The sequence below is a fragment of the Microcaecilia unicolor genome, chromosome 11, assembly GCF_901765095.1.
Source record: "Microcaecilia unicolor chromosome 11, aMicUni1.1, whole genome shotgun sequence".
NCBI lineage: Eukaryota > Metazoa > Chordata > Amphibia > Gymnophiona > Siphonopidae > Microcaecilia > Microcaecilia unicolor.
In genome coordinates, this window is record NC_044041.1 from 109,067,326 (window position 1) to 109,095,319 (window position 27,994).

The following is a 27,994-nucleotide window of genomic DNA, read 5'->3' on the forward strand; positions in this document are numbered from 1 at the left end:
ATTAATTTTTCAGTAGGTGCCTTCTGAGCTAGTTCTACTGTGGGATTTTCTGATCTAACCCTCTATGAGAAAAAGCATAAAATAGAATGGATCGGTAACTCAAGGAACTCATTCTGAGCTGCTCTCCCAAAAGTGAGATACAGAGCACCAAAGACAAGATGAAAGATCAGAGAACAGTGTCCCTGGAACTAAGATTGCTTGCTGCAAATATTGGGCTCAGTAAGCAGGCTATATAAAATGAAGGAAAGTATCCCTACTGACTGCATATAAAGCCTAATATCTCTAGTCCACTGGATGCTGGTTCTGTGTTGGGAGGTGTCAAGTAACTATAGGAAAACAAAAAGCAGTTCCATTTATGCATCAGAAATATCTTTATTTGTAATTAAGCAGAAACCAATGTTTTTTTTAATTTCACATTTTCATTTTTCTTCAGCATTTCATAAACAGTCACAGTAAACTAATTTAAGCACAGAAGAGATCCTAATGCAGGATCTGTATTCCAATACATGGCTTAATTATGTGATCCCCAAGCTAGAACACTGCAAATTCTACATCAAGGGAATTGGTAGCAGCACTACAGAACCAAAAGCACAGTAAGCCCCAGATAACAACAGGAAAGCCCATCTTCCCCTTTTCAGCAGGTGATAATTTATTTTAATCTGTAGCACATACACAAATTTCTTTGTATTCTCTTTAAATCAGTGCTCTATGGGAAGCAGGTTGAGAGACTGGATATGTTGTTCCAGACCTATCAGGAAACATGCACACAATGAATAGTGCTGGTATACTGCACAGTACCTGGAGAACGTTGTAGAGATGCTATGGGACAAGCACAGGTGATCAATGCATGCAGATCAAATGAGAAATGCTACAAGGTTCCCCATTCGTAGAAGGTGCCATCATCCCTCTGTGCAGTGTAATGACGTTTACTGCAGGCATCACCAGGGGGCTCTAATAAAAGAAACCTCCAATAGATAAATAGCTCAGGATGAAAAATTTTATGCCTATGCAATGAAATACGCAAGGAAACATTAGTTTAATGTCATATGCTTTCTACTCCATTTGTTTGTCATTAACAATTGATTACCATGTAGCAGGGTTGGGATTCTAGAAAGGGAAGTTCCACTGAAACAATGCCAACACATGGTCTGGCAACGTGGATAAGAGAGAATGAGAATCCAGTGATGAAAGTGCCATCACAAGGGGTCAGAAAACCATGATGAGAAAACACAATACAAAAACAAAATGACAACCTAGAATATATTAAAGGTCAGGTGGAAAATTACAGTTCTGTACTACCTGGTGAACCCAGCATCGGTTAGTCCCAATACTACTTCTAGCGTCCAGTGAAAGCAAAAGTGAAGTGATAGGCAGAATAACTAGTGTCTTAATACCACTTTTCCCCGTCCAATGCTATTGTGAAAGCCTTTGGTACCGTCAGGTCCATGTGGGAGTCTGATAACTTCTGGAGATGGGCCAGAAGGGTATGACCTGGCTCTTGCTGCCACTGGGCTACATGACAGTGGTCGGTTTTCTATGAAAAAGTTATAAGCAGCTGCCTTGCGGCGCTGTACCCAGGGGCTTCCAGAACCAATCCCACTTTCTGAAGAACTTTCAGGAAACTTGCAAGGCTCTGGGCTAGTGCCTGGGCTTGTACAACCTCCACTCCCCAGCTCACTAGCAAGGGGCGAGACACAGTGAGAATAAGACATGGCTTTACGGATAACGATTGGATTTGAACAAGGGCTGCTCAAAAATGCTATAGTGGGATTAGAAAATCCACCACTGGGAAAAGCTTGGGAAGACAGATATTTATGGGCCACAATGGGAGAGGTTGGTGTACCATCAGACTCTGAGGAACTGTAGAAAGAGGAACAGTCTTCAAATGAATACTGTAGTTTTTCAGCCATACCCATCTGCTTCTCTACTCTCTTATCTAGCACATCTGTCTCTTCCAACTCTTCTGCTTCCAAGCCATTTTTTTTCTTGGTGCCTCTTCCACTCAGTAGAATTACTTTAATGCCTTCTATGCAGCCTGGGCATAGGCTTCCACTGAGTTCTTCATAAGCCTTTTGAGCACTTTCTACAGTTTCATACTCAACCAATGCACTGCTTTCAGTCAGCAGTTCTGGATGTCTGGACAAATACCTTCTTTTCACATTCATTGGTAGCTCTTTTCCTGGTTTCAGAATATGGATGGAGGCAATTGCACCATAGGGCACAAAAGTTTTGGTAACTAGCTCTATCATATTGTTCTGAAATTCTACAGAATTTTTCAGTTTTTGGGGCACAAAGTTCCAGGCTAGAAGGACCTTGCCTGGTGGAACACCAAGAAGGGATTCCGGAACTGGTGTCTTCCTCCTCACTTTTGTTCCTTCTTCATTTACTTCCAGTGCTTCTGAAAACTGAAGTGCATGCAGCGTTACCTTCCAGTCTCTGGTCAGGTACTTTACCTAGAAAGAAGAAAAATTAATTTGGTCCTTAAGTTCTACTGTGTGAAACAGAAATTTGGGGTGGTAGTGTTATGGAGCAGCAACTTTGGATGGGGGAAGGGATGGAAGAAGAGAAAGTGAGGCCTTGTGGCTGATGTGAGCAAAGAAACCACTAAGTACCACACAGTTACTAAGCTCAAACCCTGCTCTCCTCACCGTTTTTCTTTTCATACACTTATTTGAACAGCCCATTTTGAGAATGTGAACTGGGATTTGGTAGCTTAGTAATAAAATAATTTTTATATCTCCAAATTACATGTTTACTTGTACACCAACTACAACTGGGCAACCTGCATTACTCTAAACTTCAGCTGATTTCTGAAACAGAACTGCTGCTTTTTCAGACAGCAACCCCATGCATCTATAAGAGCTCCTCTGCATGCTTAGCTGGCCACCTAGGTAATGGCAAACAACCATGCAGACTAAAGTTTTTGTTTTTTTCAGTTTTGTCATTCTGTTACTATGGCACATGTTTACCACATTTATGGTACACAAAATAAAAAGAACATGAATGAAATGTTGATTGTTGTCGTTCACTGGGTGTATGTGGATGCAGGTTTCCATGACAATGGCCAACGTAGGTGTCTCAAATACTTAACAAGGAAATTTGATAGAGGGAAAGAGGTCTTCCTCTTCCATTGAGATACATTACTGGAAGAATTGTGGCCAGAGAAAAAGAAGGAGAAATGAGGTCTTACTTGATAATTTTCTTTCCATTAGTTCTTCACACTATTCCAGGATGTGTGGGTAGTCATGTCCATTGACCAGAAGGTGGCGATAAACAATACAGAATGGAGCACCACTACATAGCTCCCTTCTAGAAGCCCAGTTCCTCAGTATGTCCTCAAGCAAGGAAGAAACACCCCCCCAATCAGGAGCACGGTCAGCAACCAACATAACCAGCCCCAAGAGCAATCCAAAGATAAGGCCCCTGGAAAACAAGATTCAAAGACAGTGCATGGCTCAAGGAATAGTGTGTGTGAAGAACTAATGGAAAGAAAATGATCAGGTAAGACCTAATTTTTCCTTCAATTATGTTACTTCCCCACTATTCCAGGATGTAAGGGATGTTAAAATGCTATCCTTATGAGGGTGAGAAGCAGAACTTGCTACAAGCAGAACTGACACCCCAAACACGGCCTCCATCTGTGTAGCAACATTCACTCTATAATGCAGTGATGCCCACGTCACTGCCCTACAGATATCCAACAGAGAAGACAATGAGGCCTCCGCCCAAGACATAGCTGCATGCCTGGTAGAGTGCACCTTCAAAAACTGCGGTGGAGATTTCCCTTCCAGGATATAGGCCGAGGCCACGGCCTCCTTAAAACACCATGAGACCCAACGTCCACTTACCAAACACAAAAAGTCTATCTGAATGGCTTAGCCATTGGTAATCTCCAGATAACGCATGAGCGCCCTCTGCATACTGCTCTCTTACATCCTCTCGACGAAAGGAAGGGAGGTGCACCTATTAACATGAAAGGCCGAAACCACTGGGCAAGAAGGAAGGTACTGTCTGAAGCGAGACCCCCCGCCTCTGAAAAATGAAGAAAAGGGTCCCTCCAAACATCCAGAAGCGACAAAGAGGCATACTGCTCTCCCACATCCTGTCAATGAAAGGAAGGTAGGTCCATCAATTGATTAATATTAAAGGCCAAAACCACTTTGGGCAAGAAGGAAGGTACTGTCCAAAGCGAGACCCCCACCTCCGCAAAATGGAGAAAAAGGTCCCTACAAGAGAGCGCCTGATGCTCTGAGACGCGATGGGCCAATGTGATCGCTATCAAGAACACCATTTTCAGCGCGAGATCTTTCAGGGTCGCCTTGCGAAGGGGCTCAGAGAGCGCTGTAGCGCCCTAAGGACCAGATTGAGATCCCATTCCAGAAAAGGCACCTGAGAGAGCGGTTTAAAGCAACCCACACCTCTCAGAAAATTAACCACATCCAGATGTACCACCAAAGAAGAGTCTTGCAAGCAGCCCCAAAAGCAAGCCAGGGCTGCCACTTGAACCTTCAAGGAACCCAACACTAGCCACTTGTGCACTCCCTCCTGCATAGATGCCTGTGGAAGAAGCAAAGGGGTCCAAACCTCCCCCTCTGCACACCAGCCTGCAAATACACGCCACAATCGGGCATATGCTGAGGAAGTAGAGTGCTTCCTCGCCTGAAGCAGGATAGCAATGACTGAATCCGAATAAACCTTCTTCCTCAGCTAAGCCCTCTCAAGGGCCAAGTCGTAAGACCAAAAGGGAAGGGATCCTCCATGGCCATCGGACCATGACAGAGAAGACCTTGATCCTGAGCCTAGTGGTTAGTGTAGTGTAGTCCTAGGGAACTGGGTTCGATTCCCACTGCAGCTCCTTGTGACTCTGGGGAAGTCACAAACCTCCATTGCTCCAGGTACAAATAAGTACCTGTATATACTAAGTAAAGTGCTTTGAATGTAGTTGCATAAACCACAGAAAGGTGGTATATCAAGTCCTATTCCTTTTCCCTGTCCAAGAGCCACACAAGATCTGTATATCATGGGCACCGTGGCCAGTCCAGAGCCACCAAAATCACCCTGCCCCTATGGTCCACCACTCTGTTCAACAACTGGCCTATCATCAGTCCTGGGAGACAGGCATACAGAAGGCTCTTGTTCAGCCACGACTGCAGCAGGACATCCAGACCGAGAGTCCCTTTCTCTGCGATGGCTTAAGAACCGAGGAACCTTGACATTGGCCTTTGTGGACATGAGGTCCCAGTGCAGGGCGTTCCGGTGACTCACCACAAGCTGAAATGCCTTGCCTGACAACTCCCATTTGTCGGGATCCAGACCGTGCCGACTGAGAAAGTCAGCCACCAAACTGATATAGGCCACCGCTGTCTCATTGTCCAAAAAGAGCCGAATTGGGGCTTTCCACCAATAGCGGGGCAAAGGCCTCCAGAGCTCAGCGCACCACTCACAGCTCCAGATGATTGATGGGACAATGCGCCTCCTCCAGAGACCAAGAGCCCTGTGCCAGATGACTCTTGCAAATGGGCTCCTCAGCCTGACAAACTGGCATCCACCTCCCAATGCAGGATCAGAAAGGGCATTCCCAAAGTCAACAACCAGAGAAGCAGTCACAACCCCATGCTCTGTCTGGCTGCCAGTGTCCAGGAAGCCAGATGCTGTAGTTCTCCAAAACCAGAGACCAGCGGCTGAGCAGAGACCTCTGAAGTGGCCGCATGTATGCCCTTCCCCAAGGTGCCACTTGAGCTCGCTGGGTATTGAAAAGGTCACCCAAATACCAGTTGTTGTAATGGCACCAGCCTGCTCTTGTGAAAATTGATCACCCAACCCAAAGACTGCAGAAACAAACTACCATTGAAGTGACCTCTACGCTGTCTTGGTAAGATGAGGCCCAGATCAGTCAGTCATCCAGGTTGAGTGATAACGAATCCCTTGCCTCCACAGAAAGGCCGCTACCACAACCATGACACTGGAAAAGGTCCTCAGGGAAATGATGGCCCAGAACTGCAAACTGGAAGAATTGCTGGTGCAGCCCCCAGACAGGGATGTGCAAGTATGCCTCCTTGAGGTTGAGAGCAGTGAGAAACTCTTCCTCTCGAATGGATGCGTTAACGGACCTCAGGGCTTCCATCCAAAAATGGGCCACTTGAAGACACCTGTTGACCCCTTTAATATCCAGAATGGGTCACACATTTCCTTCCTTCTTGGGAACCACAAAATAGATGGAGTACAGACCCAGACCGCACTCAGTGGGAGGGATGGGAACAATGGCCCGAACGGCCAGCAACACATCTGATTTGTGTTGCCCGAGCAGCCCCCCAACAAGGAGACCGTAAGAAGAGAGAAGCGATCAGGTGGGAGAACTCTAGCTTGTAGCTGTAGCCATCGCCCAGAATATCCAGCACGCACTGGTCTGTGATGATGGTGGCCCACACGTCCCAAAATGCCTGAAGGTGTCACCCTATCAGCCCAGCTGGGTGGCCGGCCTGGCATCATTGGAATTGCTGGGAGGTAGCAGATGTTCGCCCTGACTGCCCCGCCGGTTTCCTGTTCCACTGAAAGGAAGACTGCGGGGGCTGAAACTGCGCCCTCTGGCCAAAGATCTGATAACCAGGCCTATATTTTTTGATGCTATGAAACTTGGCATGTACCGAGCCCATACGGCGAGTTGAGGAACGAGGCTCGTCCTCTGGAGATGCTGAGGCTTGGACTCATCCAGCTCCTTAACCGAATTGCTGAGGTCATCCCCAAATAGATATTCGCTTTGAAAAGGTAACTTGACCAAGTGGGCCTTGGAGGCGGCATCTGCCGTCCAAGCTCCCAGCCAGAGCTGATGCTGCGTGGTGACCGCCAATGACATACCCTTGGCCAAAGCTTGATGTATGTCATACACAGCGTCTGCCAGATAGGCCAAGCCTGCCTCTATCTGGGCAGCCCAAGGACTGCCCCGGGGAAACAGATGCTGGTGCCACTGCAAACAGGCCCATGCGACAAAAGCGGCCACCTCAAAGTCTTGCTTCAAAGCCTATTCTAGCTTCCTATCTTGCAGGTCCTTCAAGGCAAGGTAGTTTTTTGTGGTGACCGTTGTCACCAATGAGTCCACCTTAGGTAATGCAAACTTCTCCTTCTCTTCTGGCACTAAAAGGATAGAGATGGGCCATGGCCCTCTCTACCTTATGGCTCGTGTCAGGCAGGCCCCACTCTGTGGTAATCAGGTCCTCCTACTGGAAATAGAAGATACTGAGGAATTGGGCTGCTAGCAAGGAGCTATGTAATCATGCTCAGTTCTGTATTCTCTATCCTCCACTTGCTGACGACTACCCACATGTTCTGGAATAGTGGGAAGTGACGTAACAAAATCCCCCTTAAGAACAAGAGATGTTGACAACTCTGGTGACTAGTAAAATATTTAACAGCATGTTAAACGATCACCAGTCCAGTCATAACTTTTCAACATCCTTCACTCTTACACTTCTGTGTTTAGTGTGTACTCACTCTCTCTTCAGACAGTCCAATGCTGAGGTTTAAATCTTATCCTTGCCATACTTTACACACTCTCCCTGGTCATCCTATTAAGTATAGATGAGTTGACGGATCTTTGCCAATGTGTTTGATGCTGACAACATTCTTCTCCATGTACTCATCTCTCACGTTGATCATTATAATAGTTGGTTGGCCTTCCAACTATTCTCTTCATTTTCTTCACAAACTGCAAAATTTCTACAGCTCATCTACATAGTATATGATGGCAGATAAAGACCTGTACGGTTCATTCAGTCTGCCCAACAAGATAAACTCATTTTACATGGTATGTGATAGTTTACATGTATACCCAAGTTTGATTTGTCCAGCACTCTTCTTGTAATAAAAGTTCTGAAGCTAACGCTGAAGCCCCTTAAATTTACACTCAAGCCCATCCATATCTATTCAGTAATGAAAAGGGCATAGATTGTAGAAGTCTACCCAGCACTGGTTTTGCTTCCCAATTACTGGCGTTGCCACACAATCTCTGCTAAGATTCCATGAATCCATTCTTTCTAAACAGGATTCTTTTGTGTTTATCCCATGCATGTTTGAATTCCATTACCGTTTTCATCTCCACCACCTCCTACGGGAGGGTATTCCATGTATCCACCACCCTCTCTGTGAAAAAATACTTCCTGACCTTACTCTTGAGTCTGCCCTCCTTCAACCTCAATTCATGCCCTCTACCTCTACCGCCTTCCCATCTACGGAAAAGGTTTGTTTGCGAATTAATACCTTTCAAATATTTGAACATCTGTATCATGTCACCCCTGTTTCTCCTTTCCTCCAAGGTATACATGTTCAGGTCGGCAAGTCTCTCCTCATATGGTTTGCAATGCAAATCCCATACCATTTTTGTAGCTTTTTTATGCACTGCTTCCAGTCTTTTTACATCTTTAGCAAGATACGGCCTCCAAAATTGAACACAATACTCCAAGTGGGGCCTCACCAACAACTGTAGAGGGGCATCAACACCTCCTTTCTTCTGCTGGTTCTACCCCTCTCTATGCAGCCTAGCATCCTTCTGGCCACGGCCATCGCCTTGTCAAATTGTTTCTTCACCTTTATATCCTGGGACACCAAACACCCCAAGCCTCTCTCTCCTGAGTCGAGCTTACTACTCTCGCCCCCACCTATCCAATATCTCTCTTTTGGGTTTCTGCACCCCAAATGCATCACTCTACACTTCTTGGCATTTTAAATACGCTGACAGTGCTCAGTAACTAGGCTGTCACTCGAACTGACTGGCAGTTTAGTAGTGTCAAGCCCATCCAGCCATCATAGCACCAACCACCTCCTATCCTATAAGTTACTCATAGTTGAGGCTGTTAGACAACCACAGTCCGAACAGTGCTAGTAAGATCTGAATACAATAACTTAACGTTACTTATCTTATTGGAGTGATGGCTGTAGGTAGCTCAGCGTTCGTGGTAGCCGACCCACACCATGAATGAACAAAAAGTGAACTAAGTGACAAAAGTGATGAAGCCAAGGTTTCCCTTATCAAAACTTCAGTCCCACTTCGATGCTGCTGGTCTTGAACAGCATCAACATGGGACTGAAGTTTTAATAAGGGAAACCTTGGCTTCATCACTTTTGTCACTTAGTTCACTTTTGTTCATTCACCGAACGCTGAGCTACCTACAGCCATCACTCCAATAAGATAAGTAACGTTAAGTTATTGTAGTCAGATCTTACTAGCACTGTTTGGACTGTGGTTGTCTAACAGCCTCAACTATGAGCAACATATAGGATAGGAGGTGGTTGGTGCTATGATGGCTGGATGGGCTTGACACTACTAAACTGCCAGTCAGTTCGAGTGACAGCCTAGTTACTGAGCACTATCAACATATTAAAAATTTTTTTAATATATTTTTTATTAGATTTCTGATATTTTGTAGATTAATCTGGAGAGAACTCGAACGGCAATTTTTACCCTAGTAGGTGGTAATAATTAAATTTTAACTGCCAGACCCTTGACCATTCTTCTAAAGTTTGGAGATCCCTTCTCATTGTTTCTACTCCCTCCAGGGAGTTGGCTATTTTCGTGTCATCCACAAAAAGGCAAACCTTTCCTTCCAACCCTTCAGCAATATCTCCCCAGCACCGACCCCTGAGGGACTCCACTGCTTACCTTTTCTCCGAACCGATTCCATTTACCACCACCCTCTGCCACCTGTCGGTCACCCAGTTTCCTATCCAGTTCACCACTTCTGGTCAGAAGTTCATCCCTTTCAGTTTATTCACGAGTCTTCTATGGGGGAGCATATCAAAGGCTTTGCTGAAATCCAAGTAGATTACATCTAGTGCATGTCCTTCATCCAGTTATTTGGTCACCAAGTCAAAGAAGTCAATAAGATCTTTTTTTCCTATCATTGATGTGAGACTTACCGGTCTGTAGATTTCCACTTCTTCCCCGTCTCCACTTTTGCGAAGAAGGACCACATCCACTCGTCTCCAATCCCGCGGAACCTCTCCCTTCTCTAAAGATCTATTAAATAAATCTTTAAGAGGTTCCGCCAGGACCTCTGAGCTCCTTCAGTATCCTGGGATGTATCCCATCCGACCCCACAGCTTTGTCCATCTTCATATTCTGAAGCTGTTTATAAACTCTTTCTTTCGTAAACGGCGCAGTATCCACTCTATTCCCAGATGTTCCCTCGGCAGCCGACCGCAGTCCTTCTCCAGGATTTTCCTCCATGAAAACCAAACAGAAGTAATTGTTTAGCACATTCGCTTTATCTTCATCACTCTCTACACAGCCATTCTCATTCCTATCTTTTGTTCTCTCTCTAATATATCTGAAAAAGGTCTTTGTAACCTCTCTTTACATCTTTAGCCATTTTTTCTTCCGCTTTCGCTAGCCGTATTTCCCTCTTCAATTCTTTGAGTTTAATCCGATAATTTTCCGTGATCCTCACGTTGCGTTCTTTGTATTTCTTGAACAAAGCCTCTTTTGCTCTTAGCTTTTCGGCTACTTGTTTGGAGAACCATATAGGCTTCCTGTTTCGCTTGTTTTTGTTTACTTTTCTTGCATAAAGATCAGTTGCCATATTTATAGCAGTCTTTAGCTTTGACCACTGATTTTCACATCTCCTATGCCTTTCCCATGCCAACAGCTCCATCTTCAGGTATTCCCCCATTTTATCAAAATCAGTACGTCTGAAATTCAGTACTTTGAGTTTTGTGCATCCGCACGTCCGCCTTTGCCCTTACATCAAACCATATGGTGTGATGATCACTATTACATAGGTGGGCACCCACCCGGCTATTGAAAACACTTCCTCCATTCGTGAGCACTAGATCTAGCATTGATCCTTCCCTTGTGGGTTCCGTCACCATTTGTCTGAGCAAGGCACTTTGACAGGTGTCCACAATCTCTCTACTTCTTTCCGATTTTGTACGGGACATTCCAATCCAAGTTAGATAAATTGAAATCTCCCAACAGTAGCACCTCCCCTTTCATACCAATCTTTTGAATATCTTCGATCAGATCCTTGTTTAACTTTTCTTGTTTGTGCCAGAGGTCTGCTGATAACCCCCATGTGGATACAGGTTCCGTCTTCCTCTTTCCAGGACGATCCATAAAGCTTCTTCTTTTTCCCAGGTTCCCCGTATTTCAGCCGCTCTGATACTGTCACTCACTCTTTCATCTGCCAGTTTACATCCTGTGGATGCACGTCATGTCACCATATTGACAAACCCATCAAGTATTACCCATTCAAAATCCTTTACTTTTACCTCCAGATGCATTTGTGCCTTGTGTCCTCTACCTAACCTACCTGTGTTAGTCTCCCATCACTAGTCCTTCAGCTATCTCCCTTTGTTTTGCATCCCTCAAAGCATTTTGTTTCAGCACCTTTTTTCTCTTTGCTCTATAATCATGAAATAAGATTCCACCAGACAGGCAACCCAATCGCTGCCAGTTAAGTAAATTGGGAAAGGGGGGGGGGTGACCTTTATAATATTGTATCTAATTAAAAAATTTAGTCAACTCATGAAACATTTTATTCTGTATTTCCTCTTTCATTTGTCTAATTCTAGGGGGACAATAGGGAATCACAGATGTCTCAGATCCTGGAACAATAATAGGTTGGTACTTCTTAGCTAGGTATATTTTTTAACTCCTATTCTATGGAATTCTCTTCCTGCCTCCTTTAGGGTTGAGCCCAGTCTGCAAAAGTTCAAAAGAGTGCTTAAAACAATGATTTAATATCTACTTTTGGAGAATCTACTGTAGAGGTGTTGGGTATTGGGAGTGCATAGTTGAGGAGCTCTGTCAACTATTTTTTCCCTTTCTAGTAATTTTATTTAATAGAAATATTTTATTTTTTAAATATTGGATTTGTAAGCCACTTTATTATGTAAAGAAAGGTGGCAGATCAAGCTTAATAATCTAAAAAGGGTTTACTGAATAGATATATGAATCTGTCACTAATAAGGAACTGTATTTCTAGTTCTAGACAAAATGGCAAGCATTGGTTCATACAAACATGAGGTCATCTCCAATAAAGACCAATTAGATTTTAGTAATCATGGTAATTTGCATCTCAGAGGCTTCCTGCTAAAGTGGATGCTCCCAGCACTCAAATGAGTTACACAACAATTGAAAGATGACGAATCACACATAGCAATAGAAAATCATGAGAAAGGGCACACGTCACCTCAGAAATAAACTTACTAGCAAAAAGGACAGTTAGCCTTCAAGGCAAGACCCACCTTCTTGAAAGATGTAAGCAGTTTGATGCTCACAAAGCCCAACTTGTTCTTCCTGATGTGTTTCAGTAGAAAAGCATCTTTGGCCAGATTGTCATCAGAAAGATAAAATTCGACTTGGGAAACAATCTTCTGATGAGTCTTTGATCTGAGTTCGGCAACCAGTCTCAAATAAGTCATCATCGAAGGAGCTCCTACAAAAGTCACATACAGACACATACACATCAGAAACCCTTCTTACCAGCCAGCCTTAGGCAGAATACAGTTTCTTCCTAGCTGGTTATGTTCAACTCACTGCCTATACAGTAGAGAAACTGAAATACAACAGGAAAGCCAAACCAACCCATACCACTGGTCAGTTCAGTTTTCTTGGCACATGTCCTTTTTATATATGGGAACAAAGTCACTGCCTCAGATTTCAATTATGAGATAGTAGAGAACTCCTGAAGCAATTTCTTGCATGCCAACTGTTGTATTAACATGAGCGAGACAAATCAGCAAAAAATGTATAAGCAGGACTGAAGAACCTGCAGGGCAGGCAGCCTAAAATACTGGAACAGAGTAAAATGAAAAGCCTTCAAGAGGGGCCAACCTGCTGGCTCATTTCCATGCTGAGGTTTTGATTTCTGATATTCTGCTCCCTGGGCTGGCTGGGAATATTGCAGAGGTACGTGGTATCAACCGTGTGCAATATTTGGGACTAAGGTAAAATTCATTCATACCTGTTAAATTTCCTTACTTGAGTCCTGCCAAACGAATGAGCTGAGTCTCCCTACTAGCAAACGGAAGCAGAGACACTGAACTATTTCAGTTTTATCACTGATAAGGGCTAGTGCAGCCTGAAATTCTCTAGTATGCTACTGCCAAAGGTCTCTGAATGCTTATGTTCTGCAAAGGCTGAAGAACCACTGTCCTGGTTCCCATGGAAATGGAGAGACTTCCTGATGTAAGTATTGAATACAAAGCTCCTGATATCAAGCACAAACATAAAAAATATTGATGTTGATTTTTAAGACCTTGACTAATGTTACTCCTGTTCAGTTAAAACAAGTTCTTAAATGTTATGAGTCAGGTGGTTTGTTGAGGTCAACAGGAACTCAACAGTTGGTGCAACCCTCTCTGGCAAAGGGAACTTGTAACATCTAAAATAACTTTTTGTATAGCTAGTCCATATTTGTGGAATAAGCTGCAAGGACTGATTAGTTTATCAATCATCCACATCTAATTTTAGGAAAAATCGAAAACTCAATTATTTGTTCAAACTTATTTGTGATATAATTATGCAGCGATATTAGAGACAGGATATTAACTGGTATCATAAATGTTCTGTATATTTTTTTATATATTTGATTGTACACCGCTTAATTGATAAGTGGATTATAAATATAATAAATAAATAAAATAAAGAGATCTTGAAGTTCAGAGACCTTGGTGGCTGTTTCCTCAGCTTGGAAGACCACCACCTTTACATAGAAACATGACGGCAGATAAGGGCCAAATGGCTCTTCCAGTCTGCCCTTCCACTGTAACCACTAACTCTTCCTTTTCCTAAGGGATCACACATGCCTTTCCCATGCTTCCTTAAATTCTGACAGGGTCTTCATCTCCATGACCTCCACAGGAGGCCATTCCACGCATCCACCAAACTTTCCATGAAAGAGTATTTTCTTAGATTCTTCCTAAGTCTGTTTCCTCTTAACTTCATCCTAAGCCCTCTCATTCCAGAGTTTTCCATCATTTAAAAAAGGCTCACCTCCTGTACATTAACGCCACAGAGGTATTTAAACATCTCTATCATATCTCCTCTCTACCGTCTCTCTTCCAGTGTACACATTTTGAGGTTCATGAGCCTATCACTGTATGTTTTATGACTGAGACCGCTTACCAATTGATAGCCACCCTCTAGACCGACTCCATCCTGTTTGTATCTTTCCGTAGGTGCGGTCTCCAGAATTGCACACAGTACTCTAAATGGAGCCTCACAGAGAAACTGATACGAGGGCACTATCACTTCTTTTTTCCTGCTGGTCATCCCTTTCCTTATGCACCCAAGCATCCTTCTGGGTTTGACCATTGCCTTTTCTACCTGTTTGGCCACCTTAAGGTCATCAGACACAATCACCCCAAGTCCGCTCTTCTTTTATACACAGGAGCACTTCACCCCTATATTGTACTGTGCCCTTGGATTCTTGAAACTCAAGTGCATGATCCTGCATTTCTTAGATTAAATTTTTAGGCAAAGTCTTTCACAGAAGCCCCTCTCATTGGCTCAAATAGCAGACCAGAGGACACTGAGGACCATCACACCGAAGCAAAACAAGATGCAAGGGGGGGGGGGTGGAGGGAGGCAATACTGTTCTACTCCACACAAGCAGCATCTGATATCCCCCCTGCCAGCGAGTGAGCTCCCTTGAACATTACCTCAAAAGAGGAGAGCGCTACCACCTGGACCTTCAGGGAGCTTAAAGACTACATCCTGCTTCAAGCCACAGCATAAAGTCAGAATTTTCTGGTATAGCCGACCCACCAGGGTAACAACTCCTGCTTCATGTATTATTGTTAAAAGGCACACCAGACCCTGAAATACGCTAAGGAAGTACATTGCTTGTGTGCCTTTAGTAAGGTAGAGGTAACCGAAGCTGAATATTCCTTATTTTTGGGGCGCCACCTCTCAAGGGCCAAGACATAAGCCAAAGGGATCAGAGTCTCCAAGAGCACTAGACCCTGGACCAGGAGCCCTTGACCCTGGAAGAGCAGGAGGACGAGTCCCAGCTAGCAAGTGCAAGAGGTCTGTGTAGCATGGATGGCCCCAGCACCAGTCTGGAGCTATTAGAACCACATGGAAAGGATGCCTGACTGCCTTCTAGATTATCCTATCAGAGTCAAGGAAGAAACATGCACAAAAGCTCCCTGGGGTGGTCAAGGCTGCACTAGGGCATTGAGGCCTTCTGAGCCAAATTTCCACCTGCAGTGAAAGAATGGGGGCACTTGATATTCTGGCCAAAGTTGCCATCAAGCTGCAGCGAGGTATCCCCCAGTGCTCCACCAGGAGCCCAAGGGACTCAGCATCATTCCCCTAGATTCAGAATATTCTGGTTGAATTAGTCTATCTGGCTGTTCTCTGTGCCCACAATCTGAAATACCAACGTGACAAGAGGTAAGACTCAGCCAAGTGCAGATCCTGTTGGATTCCAGGACTATTTGACTCATTCTGGGAACCCCCTGCTTGTTGATGTATGTCACTGCTGTGGCATTGTCCAACATCACTCAAGATACCTTCCCTCTACCAGCGGAAAGAACTCTAATAATGCTAGCACAAATGGTCAGAGTCTCCAGGCAATTAAGCACTGAGCCTCTACCAGAAGCCACCGCTCTTGAACCTAACAGCCGAGGCAGTGAGCTTCCCAACCTGAAGGCTCAAAGTGGTAATCAGGACTATCCATTTGGGAAGGTCCAAAAGAACCCCTCTCTGAGGAGATGGCAGGGATTGTCCCATAGCCTCTACGAGAGGAAGCCCAAGTCTCAAACATCCCTTCCCTCCCCTCCCCCCAGAAATGGCACAACCACAAATCGCAATAATCCCAGATATGAGGGTGCTCTGTGCACAGTTTCTAGTTTTGGAACTGCAATTTGAGCATACACTCCTCTAGGAGGAATACTGTCTCCTCCCCCTTACCCCCCCCCAAGGCACCTCAAAGAGAACCTCCAGGTACTCCAAGCTGCTGGGTGGACTTCAGATAGCTTAATTCACCACCTGAATGTCTGGCTGAGTATTCCATCATCTCTGCTGTGGCTGCCATCAAGGTGCTTCTGAGTCCATCAGGATCAACCAGTCATCCAGAAACAGGGGCATACAGATGCCTGTGGAAGTGTGGCCACCACACTACCATGATTTTTAAATGGTCCTGGGAGTGGCTGCCAAACTGAAAAGGAGAGCCCTGAACTGAAATGTCAGCCATGACACAATAGCACAGCAAGTGCTTGTGGGAGTCCTGAAAAACACTCATTGGCCACAGAAGTCTCATCTAGAAGTGCAAGATTTGGAGGCAAGGATCCAGGATCGGCTTGATAAGCTCTGCCCTTCTTGGGACCATGAAGTAGATAGAATAGCACCTGTGGCCTTCCTGGACCACAGTTTTTTTTTTTTTTTTTGCAATGGATCTATAGGGGGACACCAAAAAAAGCTTTGAAAAAAAGCTCTGCAAACTTTTTTTTTGTTACATTTGTACCCCGCGCTTTCCCACTCATGGCAGGCTCAATGCGGCTTACATGGGCAATGGAGGGTTTAAGTGCCTTGCCCAGAGTCACAAGGAGCTGCCTGTGCCTGAAGTGGGAATTGAACTCAGTTCCTCAGGACCAAAGTCCACCACCCTAACCCTAGGCCACTCCTCCACTTCAGGAAATACCCAAGAAAACACCACCTCCAGAACCCCCTGGTCAGAGGTGACTCAGACCCACTTGTGGTAGAAAAGAGTCTTCCTTCCACTGGCACTACCAAAGGGCACAGTTGACCCTCATTAGGGCCCCTTTCCAGAAACAGTGGAGGCTGAAGGAGGCTGGAGTCCATGGCTTCTGTGTGCCTGCCAAAGAGGGAGCAGCCCTGTCTCTTAACCTAGATCTACCCTGCAGGGGTGAGAACACAGGGGTAGTCTTCTGGGATTCGCCAAGGTCTGTTATCTCCCCCCCCCCCCCCCGATATCTAGCTTCTCTAGGTCATCTCCAAAAGAGAATCTTACTAAGATGAACCTTTGAGACAGTTATGGCTGAGAAACTAGACAGCTGATGTAACCTCCAGACCACAACAACAGAAGCAAAGGACCAGGAGGCAAATAATAGAGGACATCTGCCAGGAAGGAAGCCCTGTAGTTGCAGTGTGCCACCTCCAGGGATTCCAGGAGTTGCGCACTAGTACAGAATGGCCCGAGCTATGCAGCGCCCTAGAAACCGAAGCTTGAACCCCGAGGGCTGAGGAACTAAAAGCTTGCTTAGTAACTGTTCCACCTTCCTGTCGCTGGCTTCCTTGAGTGTTATACACCTTCTACACGGATGATATTCTTCTTGGTCAATGCCATGTTGGAGAGTCAAAACAATCATTCTTGATTCTCCCGAGGTAGGGGCTAGAGCCTACCTAGGAGCCTGGTGCCCCACAGAATGCTCCCTGGTGCCTGTCATTCTGCCATAACCATGAGGGATAGGGCCTTGTGCTATGGAAAGGCTCTCACCAGTCTCCAAAGACCCTCCCCCGCTGCCGGATCGCTCTTCAAAATGGCCGCCGAGACTTACAAGGGCGGCCTCCAAGACTTCATCAGAAGTCTTGCGAGTCCGCCACTGGAAGCCTCGGCGGCCATTTTTAAAGAGCGAACCGGCAGTGGAGGAGGGTCAGCGCCGGCAGCGGGCAGGCAAGACTGCCTGCCCCGAAGAATTTGCTGGAGAAGGGAGGGAAGGAGGGAGGAAGGAAGGAAGGAAGGAGAGCTGGCTCGCCCTCAGGAACAACCGGCTCGCAAGTCGGTAAAAATTTAACAACCGGCTCTTGCGAGCCAGTGCGAGCCGGCTCCAGCACAACACTGGCTGTAGGTAAGTCAGGTTCAATGGGTATAAAGTAGCTGTACATCGTCCACATAGATGTAGAACTGAATGTTCATTGACCGAATCAGCTCAGCTAGTAGCTGAGGTAGATATTGAACAGAATAGGTGACAGTATTGATCCTTGTGCTACCCCACAGGTCAGTGTGTCCACGGTGGTGATGAGTTGCTGCCAAACATTATGGATTGTTCCCTGTCTGATAGATAGGATCTGAACCAGGCAAGTACTGTTTCATTGATACCTGTTCTGTCAGTCGTGTTAGCATGATATGATTATCCACAGTGTCAAAAGCTGCTGAGAAGTCAAGCAGAACGAACATAGAGGCAAATCCCTTGTCTCAGTTTCTGTGAAGATCATCAAATAGGGATACGAGGACTGTTTCTGTACCATAACCAAGTCTGAATCCAGACTGACATGGATCTAGCCAGTTTCTCTTTTCTAGCCAGTCATTAAGTTGAACACAGACTTTGTTCTATGAGTTTCCCTAGAAACAGGATGTAACTTTCAAGTTTGTCCTCGTCAAGGTTGTTTTTCTTCAGCAGAGGGCGAACCATTGCCCTTTCTAATGCTGTTGGTAGTTGACCATTAGAAAAAGAGAGGTGTTTACAATTTTTGTGGCACCTTCTATAAGGCCCATACTTGCCTGCTGCACTATCTTTGATGGGCAGGAATCGAGGGAGCAGGTAGTTGGTCGAAGGTCTCTTAGGATTTTGTCAAGGCTCTCCTCTGTCATTAGGTTAAAAATGTTCCATCTGTCTCTGTTAGGAGCAGGCGAGTTTGTGCACCCCTGGTTGACTGGTTGGGCACTGGGTAGGATTGCCTGTAAATCCTGGTGGAGACTTTTATTTTGTTGGCAAAGTATGCAGCAAAATCATTGCAGTTCAGTTTAGTCTGGGCAGGCTGGTTTTGTTGTGGGGGTTGCAGTAGGCTGTTTACTATACTGAACAGCTGCTTGGTTGAATTGGCAGCATGTGCAATGCATTGAGGCCCAGATGCATCAAACAAACGTAACAAAATCTAAATCGTTAAAGTCCTTAACGATTTTGAAAAACCGAAGCATGCACCAAAAAAACAGGTCAAACATGTTTGTTGCGGTATCCAGAAGTACAATGTATCACTGAATCGTAATCCCCGTTGTAATCGGCCCCTAAATCATGCGCAGAGCAGCCAAGCGTTATGCTGACTGCTCTGCGCATGCCACAAACATCCAAAAAAAAACCACAACACAAACATGTGGCTCCCCACTTCCCCCTGCACTAACCAAAACATTTAAAAAATCCAAATAGATCGGGAAGGGGCAAAGGCGCTCGTCAGGAGCGCCTGTATGGGCGCCCTTGCCCTCCCCCCGAGATCGCCGCTGTCCCCGCTTCAGCCGGTTTTTAATAAAAACAAATCTCCAATTTTCTCATCCCCGGTCCCCCTCCCTTCCTGTGTTTCCTGTCCATTGCTCCAGGGCTCCACCTCCCGCCATCCTCCGCCCCCATGCCCCACCCCCTGGGATCGTCGCCGCCGCTCCCACCCTCCACCGGACCCCCCTCCGCATTACCGTCCCGTGCAGCGCCTCTCACCTGTATGCGAAGGTGCTGCATGGGATAGAACATCTGATCGCCAATTGCTTCTCCCTTCTCCGCGAGTCTGTTGTTCCTGGGCCCGCCCTCCATTGACGTAAGTTACCTACGTTATCTACGTAGGTAACTTACGTCAATGGAGGGTGGGCCCAGAACAACGTTGGAGAAGGGAGAAGCAATTGGCGATCAGATGTTTTATCCCGTGCAGCACCTTCGCATACAGATGAGAGGCACTGCACGGGACGGTAATGTGGAGGGGGGGGGGCCGGTGGAGGGTGGGAGCGGCGGCGACGATCCCAGGGGGCGGGGCACGGGGGCGGAGGATGGCGGGAGGTGGGAGCCCTGGAGCAAGGGACAGGAAACACAGGAAGGGAGGGGGACCGGGGATGAGAAATTTGGAGATTTGTTTTTATTACAACCGGCTGAAGCGGGGAACAGCGGCGATTTCGGGGGGGGGGGGGGGGGGGCAAGGGCGCCCATACAGGACGCTCCTGACGAGCGCCTTTGCTCCCTCCTGATCTATTTGAATTTTTTTTTTTGTTTTGGTTAGTGCAGGGGGAAGTGGGGAACTACCGGTTTGCGTTTTTATATAACATTTTTTTTTTACATGCCAGCTTGCATTTTAAGGTGCAGGAGGGAGCGGGGAGATGACAGCTCAGGCCTGAACAACAGGTCGAGAGCTCGCTAAATTTGTCACGTTAAATGATTCGTTAGAATCGTCGGTATGGTTAGTGCATAGCGAATTGTCCACATTTCAATGGTAGTTTCTGGTTTGCATTCCGTTTTCGTTATCTGCTAGTGGCTTCAGAAAAAGGCCTATAATGCATGCAACGGCCGCAAATTTTGTCGTTAGAGGGTCATTAAAGGGTCGTTAGAGTTTTGTGCATCTAGGCCTGAGAGAAATACTGTTTTTTTTGTTGCTGTTAAGGCTTGGCGGTACTTTGCCATGTGCTTCCTGCAGTTTAGCCTGTCTTCATCCATGTGAGATTTGCGCCATCTCCTTTCCAGTTTTCGTCCTTCGCGTTTAAGGATCCGAAGTTCTGGAGAAAACCAAGGTGAGCATTTGTGAGTGGGGCATAAGACCTTTTTAGTGGTGCTGTTTCTCTAAGGTCTTGACTAAGTGTGTATTACAGATGTCAACTTGTTCTGATACTGTTGTTGTCTTTTCATCTACATGTGGATAGTCCAAGGCCTCTAGGAAATTCTCAGCGGTCAGCTTTTTTTTTGTCTCTGATCTCCTTCCAACTCTGGGAGGTGCCATTTGTTTCAGGTGGTCACTTAGGGAGAATTTAATTAGAAATGGTCTGACCAGGATAGGAGTGTTATTTCAATACTGTTATCCCAGAATTCTGGGATATCCACCCCTTTGTAGATACGAGGTCTAGTATGTGATCATATCACATCTTTTTTGCAAAAACTTCATTGGCTACCAGTACAATACAGGGCTAAATTTAAAACTCTGTCTGATCTTCAAGGCTCTGAAAGGAAATGGCCCCGAGTACCTGAAAAATAGGATGATCCTCCACACACTGCCAAGGACACTCAGGTCCTCCCAAGAATTTTCACTAACCACATCCTCTCCAAAAAGACATTACACGATGTGATACCCGCAGCGAGCCTTCTCTGGAGTAGTCCCCACACTGCCTGAAAGGCTCCCCTTAACACAAGACTATCTCTACTACAGGAAACAGGTGAAAGCTTGGCTTTTCAACCAGGCCTTTAATGGAAGAAGTAACTCACACACACAAGGAGTGACTTGGGCTGCATATACTGCAGCAGGACACGTTTATCCACTCCTACCCTAGCTGAGGTAATATTTAACCATTTCTCTGACATCAAGTGCAACTTTCTTTAAATCAATCACCTTACTTTCTAACTCTTCCTACTTTCTTACCCATCTATATGTTACATCTTTGCTTTACCCTTCACTATCAATTATAATGTTCTATTGTAAGTAGTATACCATGCCATACTTTGTATTGTTTTTGAATATTTTACTGCTGTAATTGCCTATTGCTCATGTTTGATCTATTCTTACTGTACACCACCTTGAGTGAATTCCTTAAAAAAGGTGGTGAAAAAAATCTTAATAAATAAATAAATGTCCAACATCCACCTTTCCTCTGCATTCCTATCCCATGTCCAGTGTCTCCCTTCCATGCCCTTGTCCCTATCCTTCCCCCCATGATCAGTACCTGCCTTCGCGGTGTCCCTACTCTCTCTACATATTTAGCATCTGCCTTTTGTGTTCTTACCGTACTCTGTCCAGCATCCCCGTGTACTATCCCTCCCCATGTGTCCAGCATTGCCCCTATGTGTCCATATGCTCCCTTCACACCCATCATCTCTTTTGTGTCCCCATCCCTCCTCCCCATGGCCAATTTTTTCTCCTGTCCCCCTCAACCCCCCACCCCATGGTCCAGCATCTCTCCCTCTCCCCTACTCTCTCTGCACCACCCCTAGTTCAGCATCTGCTTTCTCTGCTTTGGTCCCCCCTTCACCATGTTCAGCGTCTGTCCCCATCTCCCCCCTCCATCATTGGTCCAAGGTCTCTCTCCCTCCTCTCTGCACTCCCCCACTCCAGCACCTGCTCCCTCTCTTCCCCCTCCCCTTCGATCTAGGTATTTCTCTCTCTCTTCCCTCTGCTTCCTCTCCCTCTCCTCCTCTTTGCTCCAGGTCTTTTTCCGATTCTCTTTCCTCGCCTCTTCTTCCCCACGCCTGGGCTGGGGTCTCTGTAGCTCACCCCCCCCCTCACCAGTCCTCAAACACCAAGGCAACTTGTAGCAGACAAAGTACTAAAGGCGGCCTCTCTCTCACGTGGGCCGGTGGCGCCTTTCCTTTGCCACAAGCCGCCCACAGGAAGTTGAATCAGAGAAGTGGGATGCAGCAGTGGAAAGGCTCCACTGGGCCAAGAAAGGCCGCCTTCAATGCTTTATCTACTGTGAGCCATCTTGGTGTGAGGAAGACTAGAGTAGCTGTAGAGACACTGCACCTAGGTGCAGGAGCTGTACAGACACTGGACCTGGGCACAGGAGAAGAGAAGAGGAAAAGGATGGTTCAGCTACAGACAACCCCTACCATTGAGCAGCCTTGGGCATTTTGCTGGCCTTGTTCAATGGTAGCAGTGCCCCGGGTATACTCCCAAGTGTCCATTTGCATAGTTTTGTATTACTTCCCTTAGTGAATGGCAGTAGGAAGAGGAGGGGAAAAGAGGGAGAGCATAGGCAAGGGGGGGGGGGGGGGGGGGAGACGCAGGGACCATGGACCTATCAATCTTTTGCCCCACACATTAGTATCAGGGGATTGAGAGGGTAGAAACAGAGCTTGGTTTATTGATCCTGCCAAGTTAAAAAAAAAAAAAGATTTTGCTGCCTAAGGAAGAGTTCCAGGACAGTACAGAAAAATGAGAGAGGGAGAGTGAAGTGTGTGCTTCGCCGGGGGGGGGGGGGGGAAGGAGGAGGTGGTGTTCCAGAAGGGATTGGGTGAGAGAGAAAGAATGCCAGGAGAGAGAGGAAAAGAGTGTGCCAGAAGGAGGCAGGACAAAGAGTGAGAGGAGAGGAAAATGGAGTGTGTGAGGCATGAAGAGAGAATGTAAGGAAAGAGAGATGGAAAAAAAGAGGGGAGGAAGAATTATTGAGAGAAGAGTAAGGAGGAGAGATGTTCTTTGTTTTGATACCAATGTTAATACATATTTGAGTTGTTTTATTATATATGTTTTTATTGTTTGCTGCCAAGAATTGTAGACGGTCAGATTATAATTTTTTTTATATAGAGATGTTGACATTTATACCCCACATTACCCTGAACACACTCAAGTTCAATGTGGCTTATAATAAACCATTGACGGCCAGTTACAATCTAACATATTCCACCAATGGGTAGAAACCTCTCAAAAAGGAAAATTTTCAGTTGACCTTTGACTGCCATTGGCAATAAGTTCCATCACTTAGCACCTTGATATCTAAAGTCTGCGGACTGAACTGACTTACAGGGTACTCTCTTGCAATCTGAAAGATGAAGTCTAACGTAGTCCCTAGAACCAGAGGTTATACTGCATAAGGGAATAGTTATTAACCCATTAGTGCCCAATGCTCCCATAATAAAATCCCATATGGGAACATTGGGCTCTAATGGGTTAAGGGCTGCATGTAATCTTGTGAAAGACAAGAACACATAATTTAAAAATATTCCTGGCTTAATGGGCAGCCAGTGCAGCTTGCATAATAATGGAGTGGTAAGGGCCAAAAGTGGAGGGAAAAAGAAGGAAGAGGAATAGATCCAAACTCAAACCACTTTCTCACAAAATGGGACCACAGATGCAAACTTATTCTAGATGAAATCACCCTGCTACACTCCAAAACCATACGCACAAAGAAAAAAACCCTCACCATGGTTTAACGAGCAACTAAAAAAACTAAAGAAACAAACCAGGAAACTAGAAAAAACTTGGAGCAAATCAAAAGACGATCTCACCCTGAATGTGTGGAAACAAATGCAAAAGAAATACAAGAATGACATTAAACGAGCTAAAAGAACATACTACACAAAACAAATCACAGCCACCGGAACAGACATAAAAAAACAATACCAAATCATAAAGAATCTTCTCAACACGAACCCAGTAACAACTTCATCCTCAAATTGTCCATCTGCGACCAGGTGGCCAATTATTTCAACGACAAAATCATTAATCTATGCAACACAATTCCACATGACGATGCAAACATTGATACTTTCCTCGATGAACTGGACCCCGACTCAGAAGAGATCCCAGCATACCACTCCTGGACAAACTTCACCCCCCTCAACACTAAGGAAATTTCCACAGCATTATCCAAACTCTCCAAGTCTCACTGCCATCTGGACCCATGCCCCAATTATCTAATGAAAAATGTCCCAGCCCAATTCATTACAGACTTCACCACCCACCTAAATTTCCTACTTCAACAAGGCTCCTTCCCCTCCGAACACAGCAACATTCTACTCACACCAATACCAACCCCCCCAAAAAAAAATCAGCAAAAGACATTACCAACTACCGATCTGTGGCTTCCATCCCTCTTCTAACCAAACTAATGGAAAATAGAGTGACCTTCCAACTCAACAAATTCATACAAAAATTCTCCATACTACATGAGTCACAATCGGGTTTTCGACCTGCACACAGCACTGAAACAGTACTACTCACCCTAATATCCAAGTCCAAACAAGAAATTTCATTTGGCAACAACATACTTCTTCTGCAGTTCGACCTATCCAGCGCATTTGACATGGTAAACCACGATATTCTTACAAAACTACTGGACAAACTAGGGATCGGCGGAAATATCATTAAATGGATAATAAGCTTCATCACCACCAGATCCTATCAAGTCAAATCAACCTCATCTGTATCATCTGCATGGTCCTCACAATGCGGAGTCCCCCAAGGATCACCTCTATCCCCAATCCTCTTCAATCTTATGATGATCCCTCTGGCTAAATCCCTATCCAAAGCTGGTCTAAATCCTTCATCTATGCAGATGACGTCACCATATTCATCCCTTTCCAATCCAACCTTGCAGAAATATCTGAAAAAATAATCACTGGCATGAACATCCTAGCCTCCTGGGCCAATGCCTTCAAAATGAAATTGAATAAAGAAAAAATCCAATGCTTAATCCTCTCATCAAGTCACTCCACTCTACTCCCAACCACCCCACTCTACTCCCTACAACCCTGATCACCCCTGACGTCACAATCCCAATATCTGACAATCTAAAAATCCTAGGAGTAACGTTAGACAACCACCTAACGCTAGAAACTCACGCAAAAGCCATGACAAAGAAGATGTTCAACATGATGTGGGTACTGAAAAGAATAAAACCATTCCTCCCCCAAAAAACTTTCCGCAATCTGGAACAATCTACAGTACTCACCCACGCTGACTACTGCAACAGCATCTTCATTGGTTGTAAAGCCCAAATCCTGAAAAAACTCCAAACCGCCCAAAACACGGCAGCCAGACTCATTTTTGGTAAATCACGATTTGAAAGTGCAACACCACTCCGTGAAAAACTCCACTGGCTCCCTATCAAAGACCGAATAAACTTCAAAGTCCACACACTGGTCCACAGATCCTCCATGGAGAATCTCCAAATTACATGACCAACCTAATCGACCTTCCAACCAGGAACGGGTCCAAATTTTCTCGAACATATCTCAATCTTCACCTTCCCAATTGCAGAGGTCTCAAATACAAAACCTACTACGCATCCAACTTCTCCTTTATAGGCAGCCAACTCTGGAACACCATACCAAGATACATCCGAACAACCAACGAACATCTACCCTTCCGAAAGCTGCTGAAAACATACCTCTTCAAACAAGCCTATCCAAACAAGCCAACTTAATTACGAACCTAATCCACACCATTAACATACCTCAATCCTTCCCCCCACATCTCTTCCTCTTGTCCTTCTCTATACAATTGTGATTCTCTGTGATACTTTGTACCCACACATTGTGTTATCTCTGTGATACTTTGTAACCACACATTGTATTATCTCTGTGATACTTTGTACCCATACATTGTAAGCCGCAATGAACCTGCTATCGAGCAGGAAAGAGCGGGGTATAAATGCTATAAATAAATAAGATGGTATGGAGGGGAGAAGTACGGAGGGAGGGCTGAAGAAAAGATGAGAAGGGTGATGGAATTATGGAGAGGTGTCGAGGAAGAATATGTGTGAGAGGCAAGGCGTGAATGAAAGACTACAGATGGGAAAAACACAAGAAAAAGGCGAAAACAAAAGAAAATGTCATCTTCTTTAGCTTGTTATAGGTTACAAGAGAGTAAGAAAAGCTAAAGGAAAGGCTGAGAAAATAAAATGGATAGCATAAGAAAAGAACTAAATCAGAGGGAAGAGAAATATGAAAAAAGAAAAAAATTGAGAAGTTTCCTAGTATGTGTAGAACTAAGGTTATTGCAGAATATAAATTATTTTAAATAAGGCCAAAATTGCCTACTTATGGTTAACTGTCAGTTCATTACATTTCTTTTATATGGGTGTTGATAGCCGTTTCTGTAAAATGTTTGATGTACTTGTCAACGTACATAATCTAAAACACTGTAATCTGCCTAGAACTAAGGATAGTACAGAATATAAATGTGTTAAATAACATAGAAAAGAATATGCATGCTGGGGAGACGGAGAGCAAGAAATCATCCATCCGAGAGTAAGAGAAGAAAATTTACCCTCCTCCTATGCCTTGCCCCACCGGCTCCTAAATCTAGGCAATTAATGACAGCCCTAATTTAGGAGCCTAAATTCTAAGCCACTAAATTAGAAGCCTAAGTTTGCCTGAAAAAAGGTCACAATTATAGAAACCTTAATTTAAGTTCCCAAATTTAGGAACTCAATTTTTTTTTTTTTTAAATACTGGGTCCATTTTCATTAATTTTTGTAGGGAAAGAACTACTAATTTGGTGTTTGTCATGACCCAATGCAACTCATTTAACGCTCCATTGCCCCAAGTACAAAAACAGACCTCTCAGCCACATTTGACACCATCCATCATCAAACTCTTCTGCAACTGTTGAAAGCCACTGGTATTAGTGGTGCAATTTTGAAATGGTTTGTGTCTTTTCTAGAAAATAGACAAATTTTGTGTTGTGGTTGACAGGAATAGGTCTAGGATTTTTGCTTCTTCAACTGGTGACCCACAAGGGTCTAATCTGTCTGCTACATTGTTTAATATATTTTTACATCTTTTGTGTACATTATTAGGTGGCCTTGGAGTGCAATATCAAATTTACGCAGATAACATACAATTCTTTTGCAGTTGACCAATCTATCTCTGACATTCTTAGCTTGCTATGGCTGTATTTGACAACAATTGAATCATGGATGAAAGCGAACCATTTGAAATTAAATATGGCAAAGACTCAAGTGATATATTTGAGAAGTCATTCTATACAGAATGTACCTAAGTCTTGTCTTATCAATGGATTAGAAATAGAACCTTGGGTGTGATTCTAGATGCTTCACTATGACCGAGAATGTGAAGATGATCAGGCTAATTTTTTTTTAAGTTGAAGATTATCAGGTGTCTTAAGGATTATTTAACTCATGAGAATTTTAATCAGTCACTTTATTATAATAGCATACTGTGAAGAAACAATGTGTTTTAAGCCTGTAAAATGTATTGGATATTTTCCTGCATTAATTAGGTCTTCAAGTGTGTTTCTCTTATTTGGCCAGCAGGTGGTGTTTCTTTGATGTAAAGCTGTTAAAGAAAAAAGAATGTTTTTCTTTAGTTTTAGCACACAAACAGGAAGCAATAAGCAGTATATTTTTGATATTTTCTTGTTCTGGGCCCCGATTGGCCCAGGAACTCATTTTCATTTGGAGAGTACTGGGTTTTGCTCCAGTCTTAGCCAGGGAGAAGAGAGACAGATCTCTTTGCTGAGTCCCAGTAAACAGTTGCATTTGATAACTTGTGAGCAGCTATGTGTCCTGATCCTCCCAGGTATTTTTCAGAAAGTAAACAAATGTTTAGTATTACAATTGATCCATATTTCAGTTACCTGTTATTGTTTGCTGATTACTGTCTTAAAAATTGATCA

General features: G+C 44.7%; 1 protein-coding gene across 1 annotated transcript in view; it reads right to left on the bottom strand.

The window, feature by feature from the left end:
- Nucleotides 1-392: 392 nt before the first annotated feature.
- The window catches only part of LOC115480733 (la-related protein 6-like), a 32,028-nt gene continuing 4,426 nt past the window's right edge, over nucleotides 393-27,994 (bottom strand). Inside the window, exons 3-4 of the mRNA XM_030219603.1 lie at nucleotides 12,238-12,428; nucleotides 393-2,453 (exon numbers count right to left, since the gene is read on the bottom strand). Coding sequence (XP_030075463.1) covers nucleotides 1,380-2,453; nucleotides 12,238-12,428 — 1,265 coding nt within the window. The 3' untranslated portion in view covers nucleotides 393-1,379. The remainder of the gene's footprint in view (nucleotides 2,454-12,237; nucleotides 12,429-27,994) is intronic.